Raw genomic sequence first — 17150 nt, forward strand, 5'->3', positions numbered from 1 at the left:
ATGCTTGTCCATCCTTGGCCCCCCCCCCCCCCTTTTTATACTTCAGTACTCGGGAAACACTTCTCCCATCTTGAGCCCCAAGTTATCTTCATTAGCAAGCCTCCTCATCACATCCGCCAAGTCATCGCAGTACCCGTCGACCTGCTCCGCGTTCAGCTGCGCCGTGTCCCACGAAGCGATGAACAGGAGATTCTCCCTATCCACCATAAAGGCGCTCCAAAACAGTCCACTATAGAACAACACAAGGGGCATATGTCAGTTCCGTTTTCACCATCATCAAGCTCATAAGAAGGAAAAAAAAACCTGGAGGGATATATATCAAAAGCTCACCAATCTGGCCAGTCATACCGAGCCACAGGCTCCAGACTCTCGTAATCGCTGCGGAACCCCCTCGACGCAGCAACGCCCATGCTCACGTCCCACACAAACGACTGCCTGAAAGACGCATCCATGGCGACGCTGCCCTCCTCGCGGAGCTCCTGCACGACCTTTTCCCAGGAAACGTGCTCGTGCCTGCGGATCTGCTCTTGCTCACGCACCATGCGCTGCATCAGGTCCTCGAGCGTCTCCTCGCGGTTGGCTTCGTACATGTTGAGGATCCATTCGACGGTAGGCCCGTCGATGCTCATGGCCGGCTGGAGGGCATCAGACACCCAGTCGGGCACAAACGGCCACGAGCGAGCGCTTTCCCACGAGTTGAAGATGGCGACGGGGGACTTTGTCTGGAGGACGTTGAAGAGGATGAGGGCGCACTTTGTGAAGAGGACCGGCTCGAGGCGGTATACCTCGCGGAGCTTGGCCAGGGCGGGCAAGCGGACGATTCGGCTGCGGCGAGGGAAGCGGAACTCCTCTGCCCTGTCTTGCCAGTCCCCGTCCCATATCTGGTCCCTGACGGCGTCACGCTCGGCCGTGAAGAAGGAGCCTGCGTCGCTTGCAATCATCATCCCTGGGGAGAGCTGCCTCGGCCAGAGCGCGGCCTTGTAGCGAGAAATGCCTCGCAGTCGCTGGACGTGGAACGAGACGGCCCTCTGCGCCGGCAGGCTGTCCTGATACTCGGAGAACAAGTCTGCAAAGAGGCGGTACGACGTCTGCAGAGGGATGATGGTGTCGTTGTCGTGGATCAGGCGGTCCAGGTCCCGATGCCAGGGCAGGAGAGTCAAGGCGTCGGCGATCGAGTGGCTGTACGTCAGGCTGAGGAGCTTCTGCCCCGTCTCCTTGACCTTGACGATGACGGCGCCGAACATGTACACGAGCGAGTGGCTCTCGGCGGAACTGTCCTCGTAAATGTCCCTCGCCTGCTCCTCGGTTGCGGCCTCGGCTTCGCGGACCAGCTTCTGGAAGAAGACCTGGCTGTGCCGCACGACGATATGGTAGAGCGCCCCCTGAGTTCCCAGGAGGACGGTTCGGAGAAGGGGTCTGAATGCGAGCCATTGGAACAGGCCGTCGTATATCTGCGCGATGGAGGCGTCGTGGATGCGGAAGACGACTCTGATCCGGTAGGATTGGGGTCGTTGGCCGACGATGGTGCGGTACATGGAGCCCCTGACGGGGATGACATCTTGGATGTCGGATCCATCCAGGCCGACCCTTGCGGCTTGTTCTCGGGCGGCCGAGAGTATCTCGTCAGCAGAGGTGTTTGAGAAGCTCGGGTATTGCTGTTGACGCTGTCTCGAGTCGAAGAAGCGGTCCCGTGGATAGACAGAATTCAAGTCATCGTCTGCTCTCGGATGGAATTGCGGGATGCTCTCCCTCCTGCTCATTTCCGCGTCTGCCCCAGGGCGCGAGGAGTCTCTCGTAGCCAACAGTCGAGCCTGGGCCTCAATCGTAGCACACCGGCTCAGGTCCTGGAGATAGAGGCGCTTCCCTAGCCCTCGAAGGATGGCATCGCAGTACCGAAGCAGCGTGATGCTGTCGGCCAGCGAGAAGAAGTCGTCTGCCTTGCCGGGACGGACTCCCACCAGCTGGTCCCATATTTCCCCCAGCTGCTCTTCCAGCAGCAAGAGTTGGTCTCTCCTGTTGCGAATCGGAGACGTCTTGGCTTGGTCTGATGTTTGTCTCTTTTTGGTGACAATGTCGGCGAGCATTGCCCTCTTGGGCTTTCCGATGGCAGTGGTTGGGACGCTGTCGAGGCCCAGATCTTCGAGGGTGTAGACGGCATCGAGTGCGTAGTGAGGGCCCAGCAGCCTTGATCTCGCCATGATGCTTGACTTGGATGCTTTTTGCGTGAGCTTGACCACGGCGACTGGGATCTGGCCTGCAATCTCGTCCGGCACTCCCACGACAAATGCCTGATATCCGCCTATTAGACTGGGAGTCACCTCGACGCATTTCGAGGAAAGGAGACAACTCTTACCTGTAAAAGGCCTGGAATGTCTGATAGAGCAGACTCAATCTTCAGGGGGTCAATGTTTTCTCCTCCCCGGATAATCAGGTCGTTGTATCGCCCAAGGATATAGACAACCCCCTTTTCATCTATCATGGCCTGGTCCCCCGTTCTCAACCACCGTCCGGCCTCATCATCGTAAAACCTGCCATCATCACCATCACCATCCTCATCCTCATCCTCATCCTCACCAAAGTAGTTGCGTATCACCGAAGTCCCCGAGATGTGCAGCTCTCCCACCTCCATCCTCCTAAGCACCTCCCGACTCCCCCAGCGACAAACCCGCACCGCCGCCCCCGGCAGCACCTTTCCCACGCCCGCATGATACCCATCCACCAGCATCTCATCCCGCCTCGACCAGCTCACAATGGGCGCCCCCTCGCTCATCCCATACGCCTGAATGGCGTCCCGAGCCCCCAACCCCCCTTCCCTACAGAGCCGGATGTGCTCCGCCCCAATCATGGTCCCCGAGACGGACACAATCGACAGGCTCAGCGCGCCGGGGCTCGGAAACGCCGCGTGGGACAGCAGCGCCCTGACGAGCGTGGGCGTGGCCGACATGACGGTGCACTTCTCGTCGACCAGGGCCCTGAGCGTGGCGTCGATGTGGAAGGACGGCGAGGCGAAGACGACGACGCCGCCGTGGCGCCAGGCCCGCAGCGCGTTGTTGATGGCGAAGACGTGGCACACGGGCGTGTGAACCAGCCAGCGGTCGACAAAGTCCGGGTCGGCGTTGGCGTCGTAGTTGCTCGTCTGAGACACCAGGTTGCGGTTCGTGTGCGGGCATCCCTTGGGGCGGCCGGTGGTGCCGCTGGTGAAGACGACGAGGGCGGGACGGTCGTGGGCGTGGTTGTCACTGCCGCTGTTGCTGCCGCTGGCCCGGGGCGGTCCTTGTTGATCGTCGGTTGTGTCTGTGTCTGTGTATGTGTCTGTGTCACCCTGAGCCTCCTCCTCCTCCACCTCCTTCTCCTTCTCCTCCTCCTTCTTCTCCTCCTCCTCCTTCAGGTCCAGCCCCTGAGAAGGCGAGATCGACGCATCTCCACCCCCGTCCATGAGCTGCCCAAAGCTGATCCAGCCCTCGACCGCCCCCTGGCCGCAGAAGACGCGCAGAAGAGGCCGTGGAAGCTCGAGCCCGGCAAGGTCCGCGTCCAGACGCAGCGCGGCCTCGGCATCCTGGACGACCAGCACCCGCGGCGCCGCGGCCTCGAGCATCAGCGGCACGTCGTCGTCCGTGACACGAGGATCCAGGGGTATGAAGACGGCCCCGATCCTGACGCAGGCCCAGAGCAAAAAGCCCCATTCCGCGCAGTTCCAGAGCACGGCGGCGACGTGCATGCCGCGGTGCCCAGCAGCAGGCCCTTGCTTGCTGTTGTTGTTGTTGTTGTTTCCAGGACCAGGACCAGGACCAGGCCCTTGCTGGGTGTTGACGACGCCCCCCAGCATCTTCTCCAGATTGTCAGCCAGCCGCTCAGCGCCGCGCCGGAGGTTTCCGTACGAGCATCTGAGACATTCCGATCCCGCAGTCGAGGTGGAGGGTACAGATGCAGATGCAGGTGCGGGTACATCGTCGTCGCCGTCGCCGTCGTCGTCGTCCTCCTCCTCCTTCTTCTCCTTGTCGTCTTCCAATACGAGGATGGCGTCTGCAGGCTGCCAGAGCGAGACGATGGCTTCTCGGTCGGGGTGGGCGGCGGCAGAGGCTGCAAAGAGGTCCCATAGATTCTGATCGAGGTCCGTAAGGGGGTCCCCGTGGATCTCTGCAAGAGCGGTGGCTGCTTTGTCTTCTTGAGGGGCCATCTTGTCTCTTTCTGAGTTGTTGTAAATCTTGATCCTGTCACTGTGCTTCTCAACCTCGAGGGTTCTTCTTAGTCTCAGTGGTAAGAACTCTGATTGTTGAAAAGGGGTAAGAAAATAATCAGTCCTCAGTGCTTTTAGTAAGAAACACCGATGGGAGCAACAAGATGTTATAGTCCGGCATGAGGCTCTTCTTCATCCGACGCCGAGTATATAAATCATGCTCCTGTGACCTCGCCTCGTGTTCTCCAGCATATCACATCACGTCTCTTCCCCCCTATCTCCCGCATCTTTCTCTCACTAAACACAGCCCAGCACAGCGCCTTCTAAGCCCCGTCATCCACCCATCGCTCACCCCGGTTCCGTAGAACAAAACTCATCTTCCTTCAAGCCATTTTCTTGTGCGCCAAAACAACACACACGCACACACGCACGACACGCGAAGCCCAAGTTTCACATCATCCCAGTTGTCCTGCAGGCCTAAAGCACGTCCGATCACCCGTGCAGCTGTTGGTTGAAACCCAGTCGTTTCCCTCCTCCTTGTGTCACCAAAACGACCCAGCGTCCCTCCCCAATAACGTGGCCAGGAAAACGCCACCTCGCCCTGCCAGCGAGCCAGATAGAAGGAAACTCCATTTCTCTGGTTCGTGTCTTGTCACACCATCAATATTGCTCTGTGTGTGTGAGAGAGAGAGAGAGTTAGAGAGAGTTATCCGACAGGCGGCGTACACGTATGTTTCCCCCCATCCAAGACATAGGACTCGGATCCAAAACACGGCGTGCTGCTGAATCTCTCACGGGAAGCCGGATAGGGGCACAGGGGGACAAGGGGGGATACGGCATTGCTTCGCACAAGGTAGGAAATAAGCTCTCGAGCAGCATCAGGAATTTGTTGGTCCGGAGTTACACACATCTAAGACGTTGTCTGAGACCTTTGGAGGCCCATCTGAAAGGCACAAAGAGTCTAGACGGACGATGCTGACGTGCTTTGCCGCTCGATGGCAAAGTCATTGTTCGCTTGGTGTCCAATCTATTTCATTGGATAACCGTCACTGCCAGGATCTTCCATGCAAGTCGTCGTCGCCCGGCTTGCTTGCCTTTTGGTGTGTGTGTGTGTGTGTGTGTGTGCTCGGACGCGACGACTTCAAAGAGACTCATGACATCAATAAAGGTTGCGCCAGGTATCTTCGGTATTAGCAACATGGTCACTTGAACAGGCCTCAGGGAGGAGCCAAGAGAATTCGTCCACTCTCTCTCCAGTCAATCAGGATCAAGGGGACCAAGAGGCTCCCTCCACACATCTTGACCACGTTGGTCGGCTGAGAACATGCGCCGTGTCACTTCCTCCTTTCGTCATCGTCCACCTTCTTCAGGAGCAGTGACATGGAAGCCACGAGAACACGTCGGGCAGAGTAACGAAACCCATTCCACGCCAAATCCTTGGATCCCTTTGATCTGCGAATACGACGTGTGTGCCATGTCATTGAGAAAGCCGCCAGCCCAGATTCAGCTGGTCCCAAGGCCGCTGTCTCGAGTGCTTGCATATCCGCAATGCCCTCCAAGCATGAGTTACTCAAGAATGCCGTTGCCCATTGGCTCGAGGCGTGCTGCAGCTAACCCTCGCCGGCGCGGTATTTCCCGGTCAGGAAAGGGGAAAGGGGCCTCTTGTTTTCTTTGCCCAAAGCGTGTCGGATGTCTGCCTTTGTCCTCTCCTCCACACAATTCAATGTTTCTGCGTCGGGGCTACGCCAAGAAGGCACTTGTCCGATCGGCGGTTGAGCCATCGTAGAAGCACGATCCTGTACGGTTGCGAGACATACAGCTGTCAGCGTTGCTTCCCATCCTATGTAAGATGCTGGAGGCAGCAGGGCATGTGGGCGTGTTGGTGTGTGACCGCATGTTGCCAAGGGGAGGCCGCGGTGAAGGATGGAGAGAATCACCATGGCCTCGACCATCCTCGAGCACGTTCATGATCTACAGAAAAGCCGATTCGTCACTTAACAGAGTCTTTACCTCCTGAGAAGAAGGAGAAGAAGGAGAAGCAGAAGCAGAAGAACTCCATCACGAGACTGGCCAAAAGCTCATCAGGAGAAAGCGTCTCTCTCCTGTGATGCCAAAAGTTCTATTATTATACGCTCCCTTCGTAATCAGAAACCAACAGCCAACCCTCTTCCAGTCAATGAGAGCTTCCATCAGGCCCCGGCCGCTGCGCCCAAGAGTTGCACAGCAGAGAAGAGGAACACAAAGGAGCAGAAACTATCGATATTATTCGGTCCTATGGAAGCAAGGCATGTTAAATAGATTGACCCTGTGAAACGCCCTCCCCCCCCTTGCCCAGAAGTGATGTGACGTTCATGAAATGGCTTTATGGCAGGCCCCCCCCTGCCCTCCCTCTGCCTTGGATCTGGCATTGTCTTGTCCGCATGATGCGAGGCGTGTGCCGCCCATAGGTCGGCCTGTACGTATTCGTTTCCATGCATCCTCATGCAGAATTGCGTGTACCTGCAGGCATGAGGCATGTATATATGCCAGACAGTCAAATCAGTCAATGACCTGGACGTGTCACCAGGCGTCCCCCTGACCTGGAGAACTGGGGAGGCTTCATTGGGCTGGGCGATGGAATAAGAGTTGTCATGGCTTTTCTCTCTCCTTGCTGTTGATACCTATTCTGAAACTTCCCCTGCCATAGCAAATCTGATACCATTTACTCCCTTTGTCAATGACCGTGGGCAGCTTATGAGCCATGTCTCCTACTGTTGAGAGCCAATACTTGATACTCTACTTCGTCATTCCTCTTCTCCCCATCTCTTACATACTTTGCAGTATATACTCCCAAGTCCAACAGTACCGCGTTTCACGCACAAGGGGGTGCAAGGATGCCCAATCCAAGGCCCCCGTCAAGGACCCCTTTATCGGACTCGATTTCATATGGGACTGCCTGTTTGCAAAGCCCGTCGAAAAGTATCTCGATTCGACATACAGAACCTTTCAGCAACTGGGCAATACATATATCTGCAGACGATGGACATGGGAGGCCGTGTACACGTGCGACAGCCGCAACATCAAGCACGTCCTCGCCACGGGCTTTGACGACTTCAAGCTCCCCCGTCTGCGAGTCAACGCCATGACGGGTATGCTAGGAAGCGGCATCTTTACGCTCAACGGACACTCGTGGTCTCACGCTCGCGGCGTCCTGCGGCCGTGCTTTGCGAAGCAGAACAAGGAGTCCATTGTCGCCATGCTGGAGAGGCACTTCCAGGCTCTGCTCGGGAGAATCCCAACAGAAGCCGGGACGACCATCGACCTGCAGCCGCTCTTCTTCTGGCTTACCATGGACTTTGCGACGGACTTCCTCATGGGCCACTCCACGCATGTGCTCAATCGAGCCTCGAGCCATGCCAAAGAGAAGCAGTTTGTCAATGACTACTTGACGTGCTCGACGGAGATTGTGCGCAAGATGCAGCTCGGTCCGCTCCAAATGTTCTCCATCAACTTTGCCGCCATGAGAGCGCGGAGTCGTGTCTTTCAGTACATTGACAACTTCATCAGCGCATCTCTGGACAGCGGAAAGGGGGACGACGAGTCCTTGAACACGGCCTGCAATGTGCTTCAGGGGCTCGCAGCCGTGGCAACGGATCGGAAGCAGCTCCGCGACCAAATCCTCCACATCTTGGTTGCGAGCCGCGATACGACGGCTTGCTTGCTGAGTAACTTGTTCTTTGTCCTGGCGAGAAAGCCACACATTTACAACAAGTTGAGGCGAGAGGTTACTTCCATTGCGGGGGTTGAGCCCGCGACAAGCATGCAGCTGAACAACATGGAGTATCTGAAATGGTGTGTCCAGGAGTGTAAGTCAACCTCTGCAACTTCAACCGTTTATTTGATCTGTTCTTGTTCTCTGATTGACCCCTAAACAAAGCGTTGCGACTCCATCCCGTAATCCCGACAAATGCTCGCGAGGCCTCCAAAGACACCGTCCTCCCATATGGCGGCGGCGAAGACGGGAACTCGCCTCTCCTCATCAAGAAGGGCAACCTCGTCATGTACAACATATACGCCATGCACCGCGACGCTCACGTCTTCGGCCCCGATCCCGAAGAGTTCGTGCCCGAGAGGTGGAACGGGTTGAGACCGGGTTGGGGGTATCTGCCCTTCAATGGCGGACCGAGAATCTGTATTGGCCGTAAGCAAGTCCCCAAATCCTAGACCTGTTTGTTAGGTAGAGGACTTTGAATACGTACTGACTCTTCCCGCTTATAGAGAAGTTTGCTCTCTTGGAGACGCATTATCTGGTGTCGAGGATGGTGCAGACGTTTGAGACGATGAGGGCGAGTGACGACGATGCGGAGTGGGTTGAGCTTTATGCTCTGGCGACGACGTGTAAAGATGGAGTGCATGTCAGTCTTACAAGGGCTTAGGAGGTGTTGGCGATGTCGTGACTTCTTCTTCTCCTGCTACTAGGGAATCACGGCGTTTACTTTACTCATATTGTAATACTGAATAAGAAATTAAAGTTGATTGAGATCCTTGTCTAGTCTCAACACGTATGAGTATATAACCAGCCATAGAACCAGACATTTTTAGGGTATCAAGATAGATCAGTGGTAATCAAATACCCAGTCCAATGAACGCCGTCCGTATATCCAAATCATCATACAATACCATACCCCAGTCTCAATAAGTCATCATCCTAAACAACCAAGCAGCATCAACCCGGAGATTCGATAAGAGTCTATTCCGTAGCCGAACCTCGACCTCAAGCACACGCTCCACATCGCCCGAGGCCGCAGGATCAACCTTGGCCCACAGGACCAGCGTCTGCTCTTTGCCGCCGCTGCGTCTACTATCCAGGAAGATATACCGGGGCAGTCTAGTCGCTCCTTTATAGGCCGTCCACTTCATCCGAACAGACCACATGTTGTCGTCCGAGCGCAGCTTCTGAAAGTGTTCGGCCTTGAAGCCGTCAGACCACAGCGCTCCCTGCGGCAGGCCACCGAGTTCGGCGCAGAAGACGCGTCTGGCATCCCACGACAAGGAGCTCCAGCAGAGCTTGGCGAAGACGCACTGCTTCTCCATGAGCAGCAGCGCCGCGTCCAGCTGCGCCAACATGTCGTCGTGGCGCTTGGCGACTTTCCAGGCGACACCCTCCCACTTGTCCGCGACGGCGACGGCGTCCTTCCAGGGCTCAAGTCTTATTCTTGACTCCTGGACCTTGAGCGCGAGCATGTCGATGGCTGTCTGCTCAGCCTCGCCCGCCAGACCCGCCATCAGGTCCTGCAGCTCCTTGGATGCAGTGACGGTGTCCATGAGGGCACGCTGGTTGCCCTCCCGGGTCGCCTCCACCACCTCGCTGCGGAGTTGTTCGAGACCCTTGAGTCCGCAGTCAAACTGTTCTTCAAGGGTCTCGCAGTCGTCAAAGTCCCAGACGAGGGACTGGTCACTGAAGACCTCGATTTGGTTGGGGGACAGGAAATTCTGGATCCTGTCCCTGGTCGTGCCGCCCGCCCCGATGACTGGGGCATCCGTGGTGGCGGCAGAAGCGTTCGCGTCCGTGTCCATCTTTATGGTGTCCATTGTCGAGTGTATATATATATGTATATATAGATATTGATATCAGACATGAATATCAAGGTCGTAGGTTGCTCAACAATGGTTGAAGTAGGAAATGATGGAGACGGATGTGTAGGAATTGAATGGGCTGAGAGATGGAAGGGGGAGAAGGGGGCTTTATATAGCAATGGGGGAAGCTTTCCTGGGCAGACCACTCTTTGCTGAAGAACCTTACATACACGGGGATCTATATTTAAGTCTTTCGCTCAACACTCAACAAACTGAAGCTTAAAATAAGGCTGACTGGTTTCATGAGCTTCCACGAAGCTTATTTGGAGCCTGTGCGGCGAGTACGATAAGGACACACAAAGGGTGGCGCGGTCCAACAATCTCATCTGCAGAGATTGTTGCCAGAGTCTATAAAGGAGCGTAAATGGGAGTGAGGTGAGTGTTCTTCCACCGCTGTGAAAGGTACGATGTACATTTTTAAGCAGGGTTCAAATGACAGTGATGCTCAGTCTCCGAGCCTATTGCAGAGAACTGGCGATGATTCTCGAACTTGTAAAGTCTGTTAAGTTCTCTCCTCAATCCAAGATTGCTTTGAGATGGCGTAAATATTGTTGGGATTAAGACTCGAGGCCCATCGACAAGAAAGGAGTAGACAGGACGAACAAGGTTGAAGACAAGGTTGAGGCCGGGTTTGGGCCGGCAAACGCGCCTCCTTGCCGCACTATACCTATGGGACATCCTTGCCTCTGAGGTTGTATTCGTGTATTCTATAGCTCTCTGGAGTGATAAACTGCCATGGCGATGAGACCCTTGAACCCTGATCCGTCCATTCTCGACTGTTCCTGCGGACGAGGGTCAGGGATATCGAGGAGGAATCTGTACTGGCATTTTACGTCCGGGTCTGTAGTTGGCCCTTGGGATTGTTTTTGCGCGAGAAAAGGGGCGTTTACCATAAGCTATCTTGTTCAATACTTGTAGGGTTTTGCTTCATGGCTTGCGAAGGCTAACTGAAATGTGACCGAGTAGGTGGTATTTCAATTGAGTTTGTTGGGTGCAGATACTCATCTTCCCTGACGAGACTCAACTGCTGGTTGTTGGCAATAAGTGTGCTGATATGGCGGGTATCTGGGCTGAATCGCCTGGTTAATTGGGCTTGATCTGAGAGAGTTGTAGCAAGTTACCTCTACCTTCTCCTTTGTTCCTTACTTGACATTTCTGCTCTTCTTGTGCCAATGATTGTTTGGTTGAGGCTGAACAACTATGGGGGATATTCTAGTATTCGCTTGTTGTCCTGTACGCAGTCTTCAATACACTTACAAGGTTTGCCCTCATGCCAACCCTTGGTATTTTCCTGCGACTGGTCAGGTTTTAATCAGGCGAGGACACGCATCACAGCATCTATCCCACTTTCTCATACTCATATACTGTACCACATTGAGGTAGTTTCATATATCTAGGAAACTTCAAAGGTGGATGTCGTAAATTGAAATCATACACTCTCGTCCTTATGCTACTTATAAGTCATGATTATCGATCTTCAGATGTAAGTCATTGCTTTAAACAAGGCTAGCCAAGTAAATTAATCAGAGAGCCCGGCAGTCAAACGATTTTATTTGATTATTGTTCGTTGAATGGCAATATTCACTACCCAAACCACTTTACCAAGTGGTTCGCAGAAAAACAGGGAACAAAGCAAATATGAGCCTACATGAAAAACCAACAATGCGCACACAAGTCCGACGTTGACCACCACCCTCTACACCTAAACGATGCTCGTATTAGCATAATGTATGCGTATAATTACTCTGCACTCCCGTCATCTTTGCAAAGTGCCTGCTTAGATAGGTACCCATTTTATGGCAGCGAACGTATGGATGAAGCTATTCCCATTAAAGACGAAGCTGTCAGTGATGCTCGACCTCGGCAAAGCAAAGACGGCCATTCTGGAATCGGCTAGATCGCAAGGTACTTGAGGTTGTGATTGAGTCACGCCTCAGCTTTGTTCCTTGGATGGATTCTGCCTACAGCCCGGGATGTACTTTGCTTGTCTCAGAAGTACTTAGATAGGTAGTTCATGAGGCTCTGTTCACAACAATCAAGCCTATCGTATCGTATCGTATCGTATCGTATCGTATCGTATCTCGGTAGGCATCTGGTGACATTGTATACGATTTCCATGTTAACCATCGTATGACCAACGGCGACGTGTGTGTCTAAGATACAGACTCGTCAGTACTTCACTGCTCTCACGATCCAGGCAGAGCCGATTTAGAGATCATCGTCTAACCGAAAAGAGTATGCCTGATGCGCCCTTGCTCTATAAGTGAGACGTGAAGCTGTTCGTTTAATCACAGACAATGACGCAGCATCAGTGGTGGGGGAAGAGGCGCTTATTTGGGCTGACCCAGAAAAAAAAAAAAAAAAAAAAAAAGGTTTCGAGCCATCGGAAGCCGCCGAGAGAGAGTGAGAAGGTGCAAAGAGGAATTGTGTGTGCGTGTGTGTGTGAGCGAGAGACGGGACTTATTTTGCGCTTCCTCCTCTTTTCTTTCTATTCCCTTCTTCTTCTCCTCTTCTCTTCCTCTTGGGCATTCTGCGCATCATCTCGAGCTCCCGTGGTCGCCGACCTCGTCAACAGCATCTCTTTTACTTGTCATTCTTACACCATTCCAACGTTACAAGCCATTTCTTTACAGCTATTCCTTCGTGATACCCCTCGTTAAAGTCGAAACCAAGACGACACAAAAAAAATCTCTATTCAAAACTCAGTCAAGATGGTTGAGAAGCTCTACGTTACCTACAACGACGTACGCCGCATCTTCCACACACACACACACGGGCAACAAGTCCACCCCCCCAAGTCACTAACACCAGCAAATCCAGGTCCACAAGCTGTGCCAGCAGGCCGCGACCAAGATCCTCGATGAGTTCAAGCCGCAGCTCATAATCGCCATCGGCGGCGGCGGCTACGTGCCCGCGCGCATCCTCCGCTCGTTCCTCAAGCAGCCCGGCTCGCCCAACATCCCCATCCAGGCCATCGGCCTCTCGCTGTACGAGTCCCTGGGCGGCGACAGCCAGGTCGAGGAGATTGGCACAAAGGTCACCCGCACCCAGTGGCTCGACCTCAGCGCCCTGGGCGAGATGGCGAACCTGGTCGGCAAGCGCGTGCTCATTGTCGACGAGGTCGACGACACCCGGACGACGCTCGAGTACGCCGTCAAGGAGCTTGAGAAGGACGTCGAGCTTGCGCGCCAGAGGCTGGGTCCCGATGCGCCCAAGGCCGAGTTTAGCATCTTTGTTCTCCACGTATGTCCATGACCTCTGTTCTCTCCTGGAAAAGCGACGGTTTTGCTGACTCTGTATCCAGAACAAGGACAAGCCCAAGAAGGGCCAGCTGCCCGAGGACATGATCAAGAACCGCTACCTGGCTGCCGTCACCTGCGGCGACGAATGGATCAACTACCCCTGGGAGGCCATTGACATTGACGAGCACGACCGCCTTGCCGCCCAGAAGAAGTTGTAATGCTCGCACCACCTTGTCATTTAAGCCTGCAAATCTGTAAAAGCTAGAACTAGAAGAGGAAAAAAAAAAACAATGTAATGAAAACATGACAAATCATACAAACACAAACTACCATTGATATCTCCTCGCCCTGTTCTAAATCTGTTCTCTGCCGTCTATTGTAATGCTACAAAATGGAGTCTATATAATCTGATGCCTTATCAGGGAAGTGCTCGATTCTGGCAGTACGCTGCTGCTCCCAAAACGCCACCCGTGGAGCTCTATATCGAATTTTATTCTTTCATCAGGTCTCAACCGCCCATTGTCCCTTCTCTCTGGTGCCGCTCCTTTAACCGCTTCTCCTGCTTCATGAACTCGCGGATGCCAACGGGGACCTTCTTCAACGCCTCCTCGTCCCACAAATCTTTCGAAATGTTGGCCGTCCAAGCCGTCTCCGACCCGCCTCCGTCAGCATCCATGGTGCCGCTCCTAGCCCTCAGCCTCGCATTCGCCTCAGCCTTCTTCGCCGTCCACTCCTCGAGGTCCTCCCTGTAGCGATCCCACACGCAGTTGACGCACCCGCTCATGCAGCAGTTGTCGGGCTCTTCCGGGCGCGGAGGTATCAGCACGCCGGCAACGTATGTGGATTTCGCCTTCTTGAGGGCAAGGCGGTCGGCTTCTTCGGCGGGACCGAGGAGGCGGGAGCCGAAGATGACGCGGGCTCTTGATTCGGGGGATGTCGACGGCGGCTGTTGCGTGGAAAAGGTCTTTGCGGGACTTTTGTCTTGGGCTTTCTTTTGATCGGCTGGGCTGGGGCTGGGGCTGTGGCTGGATGTCTTCTTTGGCGGTTTGGCAGGCGTGTAGGCGGTGGGGTGGTCGTGGATTGTTTCGTAGTAGGATCCTAGGGGTGTTTTTTGCGGCCACTGGTCGTCTTGAGGTGTTGTTGTTGTGGAGGTAGATCTGGTGAGGCTGGCGAAACATCGTCGACAGCAGTTTGCCTGTGACAGAGCTGTGCTGCGCCGCACGGGGCCTAGCCGCGATATGGCGTTCCTTGAGAGCGACATTGCGATTTCTTGTTTCTGTTTAGCTGCTTGGAAGATTCATGATGCGAAAGAATGCGATGCGATGCGATGCGCAAGGGCGATTTATGATAGTATACAAGTAATAGGTGCACAGAAGCGCGCGCGGAAAGAGATCGGATGAACGAGGAACTGGCCCGGAATTCGCACTTCGGCTTCGCAAGAGCTTTTGTGGGGTGGCAAGTCGGACGTCATCGGCGAAACCGGCAGTTCAGACGAGAAGGAAGCTCTCAGCTGCACGTGATGGTTTCTTGACTTTGACCTCAACTTCAGCTCGCAAGTCTGTGGTATTTTCAGGAGAAGTAAATAGATGGAAACATGCACGGGTAAATCTAAAAGAATTTCAAATAAGAGATATCACTTGACGCAATGAATCTACAACCATTGAAGCACTGACTGAGAGCCCTCCATGTTGTTCCCGTCCTTCACTGTCTAGGACATACATAGTACTACTACTAGGTAGTACTTATGCGCCGCATCCAAAGTGCTACCGCCTACCGCTTTGGTCCAAGCCCGCCTTGTCTAGCTGCAGCTTGCTGTGACGCGCTCCGTTCGGTCTCAAAACACCAAAATCACACATCCCGCACCGTCAAAGCTGTCCATCCTCAGCAGTCGCCAATCCTGCACAGCTCCCGTGTCTCTTTTTCTTACGTTCCGTTATTGTCGCAGTATAGTTTCCTTTTTTTCCGGATGGTTTCCCCGTACAAATCTCTCTGAGATTTTTCCACAATGGACGGGCCCGCGTCAAAGAGACGCCGGGTCTCGCCTCGCACTTCCTCCATGAACATTGGCAGCTCCAGCAGCGACGACGCGATACTGTCGTCCCAGCACTCTCCCATTCCTGCAGCGAGTCGCCCTCCCAAATCCAGGCAGACGAGGGCTGGAGGAGCGCGCAGCCAGCCGCATTCGCTAGACGAAGAACAATCTGCGCCGCCGCCAACGACCGACGGATCAGCACGAGAAGCTGTCGACGAAGCTACCGACGCGCCTACAGCAGCAGCGAATGCGTCGGCGCGAGGGAACGATGAGGCTGCGCAGAGCCTTGGGTCACTGCCATCGTCGGGACCAGCCGAGGGGAGCTCGGTTGGGTTGCCCATTAGATCGCCTTTCAAGCCGAGGCCACGACCTTTACCCCCGCCCGCGCCCGAAGGAGACGACGAGGCAGATTCGTTCTTGGGGAGGAGACAGCGGAGATCGCCAAATACTGGCCGGCCCATCGCCTTCCCAGAACCTGAGCTGCCGCCTTCTGTCCCCGATTCCGCCTCCTTCAAGCCCCCGAAAGGCATACACAGCAGTCCATCGCGATGGAGAGACAAACCGAGGCCGAAGAAAAGCTCGCCTTTGAAGCCGTCAAATGCAAGCCAGCCTCCCAGAAAGCCCGGCAGCAAACCCGTACTGCCAATGCATAGCTTTACGCTTCCTCCCGGGGAGACCGATAGCCCCTCGGAAGAGCGTCCTCTGCACGATAAGGCCCACCCGGCTCGACAAGTCAGCGCGTTTGACCCGAATGGAGCCAAGAAGAAGCAAATTGAGGCTCTCGACGAAGAAATTGCAAGGTTGAAGCAGGACCTGCAGATAGTTAGCAAGGAGAACGATCGGATACGGCTGATGCAGTCATCCGGCCGCATCCTGAGCTTTGCAGATGAAGAAGAGGTGTTCGACGTGGTGCGGCGGCACCTCATCGAGTCAGAGGCAAAACCCCTGCCGCCACCATCGCAGCAGTTGTTGAAAGCGGCATTAAATCCCTCGGCCCTGTTACCATTTGGAAGGACAATGCCGGTCGTCGCCACGACAGACGATCAGGTCAACGTCGCAGACATCAAGTCTCACCATCCCGTAAAGATGACGGCAGAAGAAGAGTTGCCATACCTACAACTGTTTAGCCCATTTGAGGTCACTTCAACAATGGCCGTCTTGCATGCGGATGGAGACCAACCCCTACGACAGCGACGTGTCATGACTTTCCGATCAAAAGATGCACCGGGGCTCTTCACATCCAAGGTTGAGATGATGGTCAATGCCACTAATTCGAGCATCATGGAGCTCAAGATACAATCGCTGGAGCCCGCGGCCAGGACCGAGCTGGGGCCGTTCGTCACCAGAATATGCGAGGGCGACTGCAACAGGAGCATGCAGCGCAACATAGGCATTCTGTCATGGGCTATGGGAGAATGGTACCAGTCGGCAGTTCACAGAGCGCAGCTCTGGTCCAAGCTGGACCGGGAGCTGGCTTCCAAGGGCGAGTTCTTGCAGGCCGTCGCGGAGGCGCGGAGAAAAAAGCCATTGCGAAGGACGGCCGAGGAGATGGAAGGTGAAACGAAGAAGCAGCTGGCTCCCGCCTTGTCGTTCAAGAAGGCTGAGCTGGTTCACTTCATGGGCCAGCAAGCTTTCGAGTTCAACATACCCTCCAAAACAGGGTCGGAGGCGACGTCGTCTGTTCGGCTGGAGTGGAAGATTGACTTTGATTGGATTGGGGAGGCACAGAACAAGGTGACTGTCATGATTGGTGTTCCGGGAAAGTGTAAGTACTGCCGGTGTAGCCCCCTTTTCTACCTCGGAATGTGATGCTAACAGGATCTGCGTACAGGGCGCAAGGCTGACCAGCGCGGCGTGCTGGGAAAGCTTCCGAAGCTGTTCGAAGATCTTGTAGAGGGAGGGCAGGACCCGTCTCTCGCTGTCAAGACGATTGTAGCGTTGGTTGTAGGAGAACAGTAACTGGGCATCGCTGCTACGTCCCATGTCAAGGGAGGCTCTTGTGCTGGCCTCAGCGAAACATACATCACCTCAATCCAAACCAGGCGCTTGACTTGGTGCTACAATCCATTATCAAGGGCCAGAA

General features: G+C 54.7%; 6 protein-coding genes across 6 annotated transcripts; 3 read left to right on the forward strand and 3 right to left on the reverse strand.

The window, feature by feature from the left end:
• Positions 1-42: 42 nt before the first annotated feature.
• TRIREDRAFT_106869 (uncharacterized protein) lies at positions 43-4177 on the reverse strand (the record flags this gene model as incomplete). Its single annotated transcript, XM_006965034.1, has 3 exons — positions 43-229; positions 349-2288; positions 2354-4177. The coding sequence occupies 3 exons, from the start codon at positions 4175-4177 to the stop codon at positions 43-45; spliced, it is 3951 nt and encodes a 1316-aa protein (XP_006965096.1).
• Positions 4178-6917: 2740 nt separating this feature from the next.
• Positions 6918-8592, forward strand: TRIREDRAFT_60825 (uncharacterized protein; the record flags this gene model as incomplete). The annotated part of the gene is made up of 3 exons (XM_006964880.1): positions 6918-8022; positions 8094-8357; positions 8435-8592. The coding sequence occupies 3 exons, from the start codon at positions 6918-6920 to the stop codon at positions 8590-8592; spliced, it is 1527 nt and encodes a 508-aa protein (XP_006964942.1).
• Positions 8593-8848: 256 nt separating this feature from the next.
• On the reverse strand, positions 8849-9792 carry TRIREDRAFT_121594 (uncharacterized protein; the record flags this gene model as incomplete). The annotated part of the gene is made up of 1 exon (XM_006965035.1): positions 8849-9792. Exon 1 carries the CDS (start codon positions 9746-9748, stop codon positions 8849-8851), a length of 900 nt encoding a protein of 299 aa, XP_006965097.1. The 5' UTR covers positions 9749-9792.
• A 2712-nt stretch (positions 9793-12504) lies between these two features.
• TRIREDRAFT_61219 (uncharacterized protein) lies at positions 12505-13253 on the forward strand (the record flags this gene model as incomplete). The annotated part of the gene is made up of 3 exons (XM_006964881.1): positions 12505-12537; positions 12614-13036; positions 13098-13253. The coding sequence occupies 3 exons, from the start codon at positions 12505-12507 to the stop codon at positions 13251-13253; spliced, it is 612 nt and encodes a 203-aa protein (XP_006964943.1).
• Positions 13254-13543: 290 nt separating this feature from the next.
• TRIREDRAFT_60698 (uncharacterized protein) lies at positions 13544-14302 on the reverse strand (the record flags this gene model as incomplete). Its single annotated transcript, XM_006965036.1, has 2 exons — positions 13544-14192; positions 14238-14302. Coding segments are annotated over 2 exons (714 nt in total), but the record flags the coding sequence as incomplete, so codon positions are not given.
• A 738-nt stretch (positions 14303-15040) lies between these two features.
• On the forward strand, positions 15041-17026 carry TRIREDRAFT_106874 (uncharacterized protein; the record flags this gene model as incomplete). The annotated part of the gene is made up of 2 exons (XM_006964882.1): positions 15041-16832; positions 16899-17026. 2 exons carry the CDS (start codon positions 15041-15043, stop codon positions 17024-17026), a joined length of 1920 nt encoding a protein of 639 aa, XP_006964944.1.
• Between the last annotated feature and the right edge of the window lie 124 nt (positions 17027-17150).

This window comes from Trichoderma reesei (assembly GCF_000167675.1).
Source record: "Trichoderma reesei QM6a unplaced genomic scaffold TRIREscaffold_8, whole genome shotgun sequence".
Taxonomy (NCBI): Eukaryota; Fungi; Ascomycota; class Sordariomycetes; order Hypocreales; family Hypocreaceae; genus Trichoderma; species Trichoderma reesei.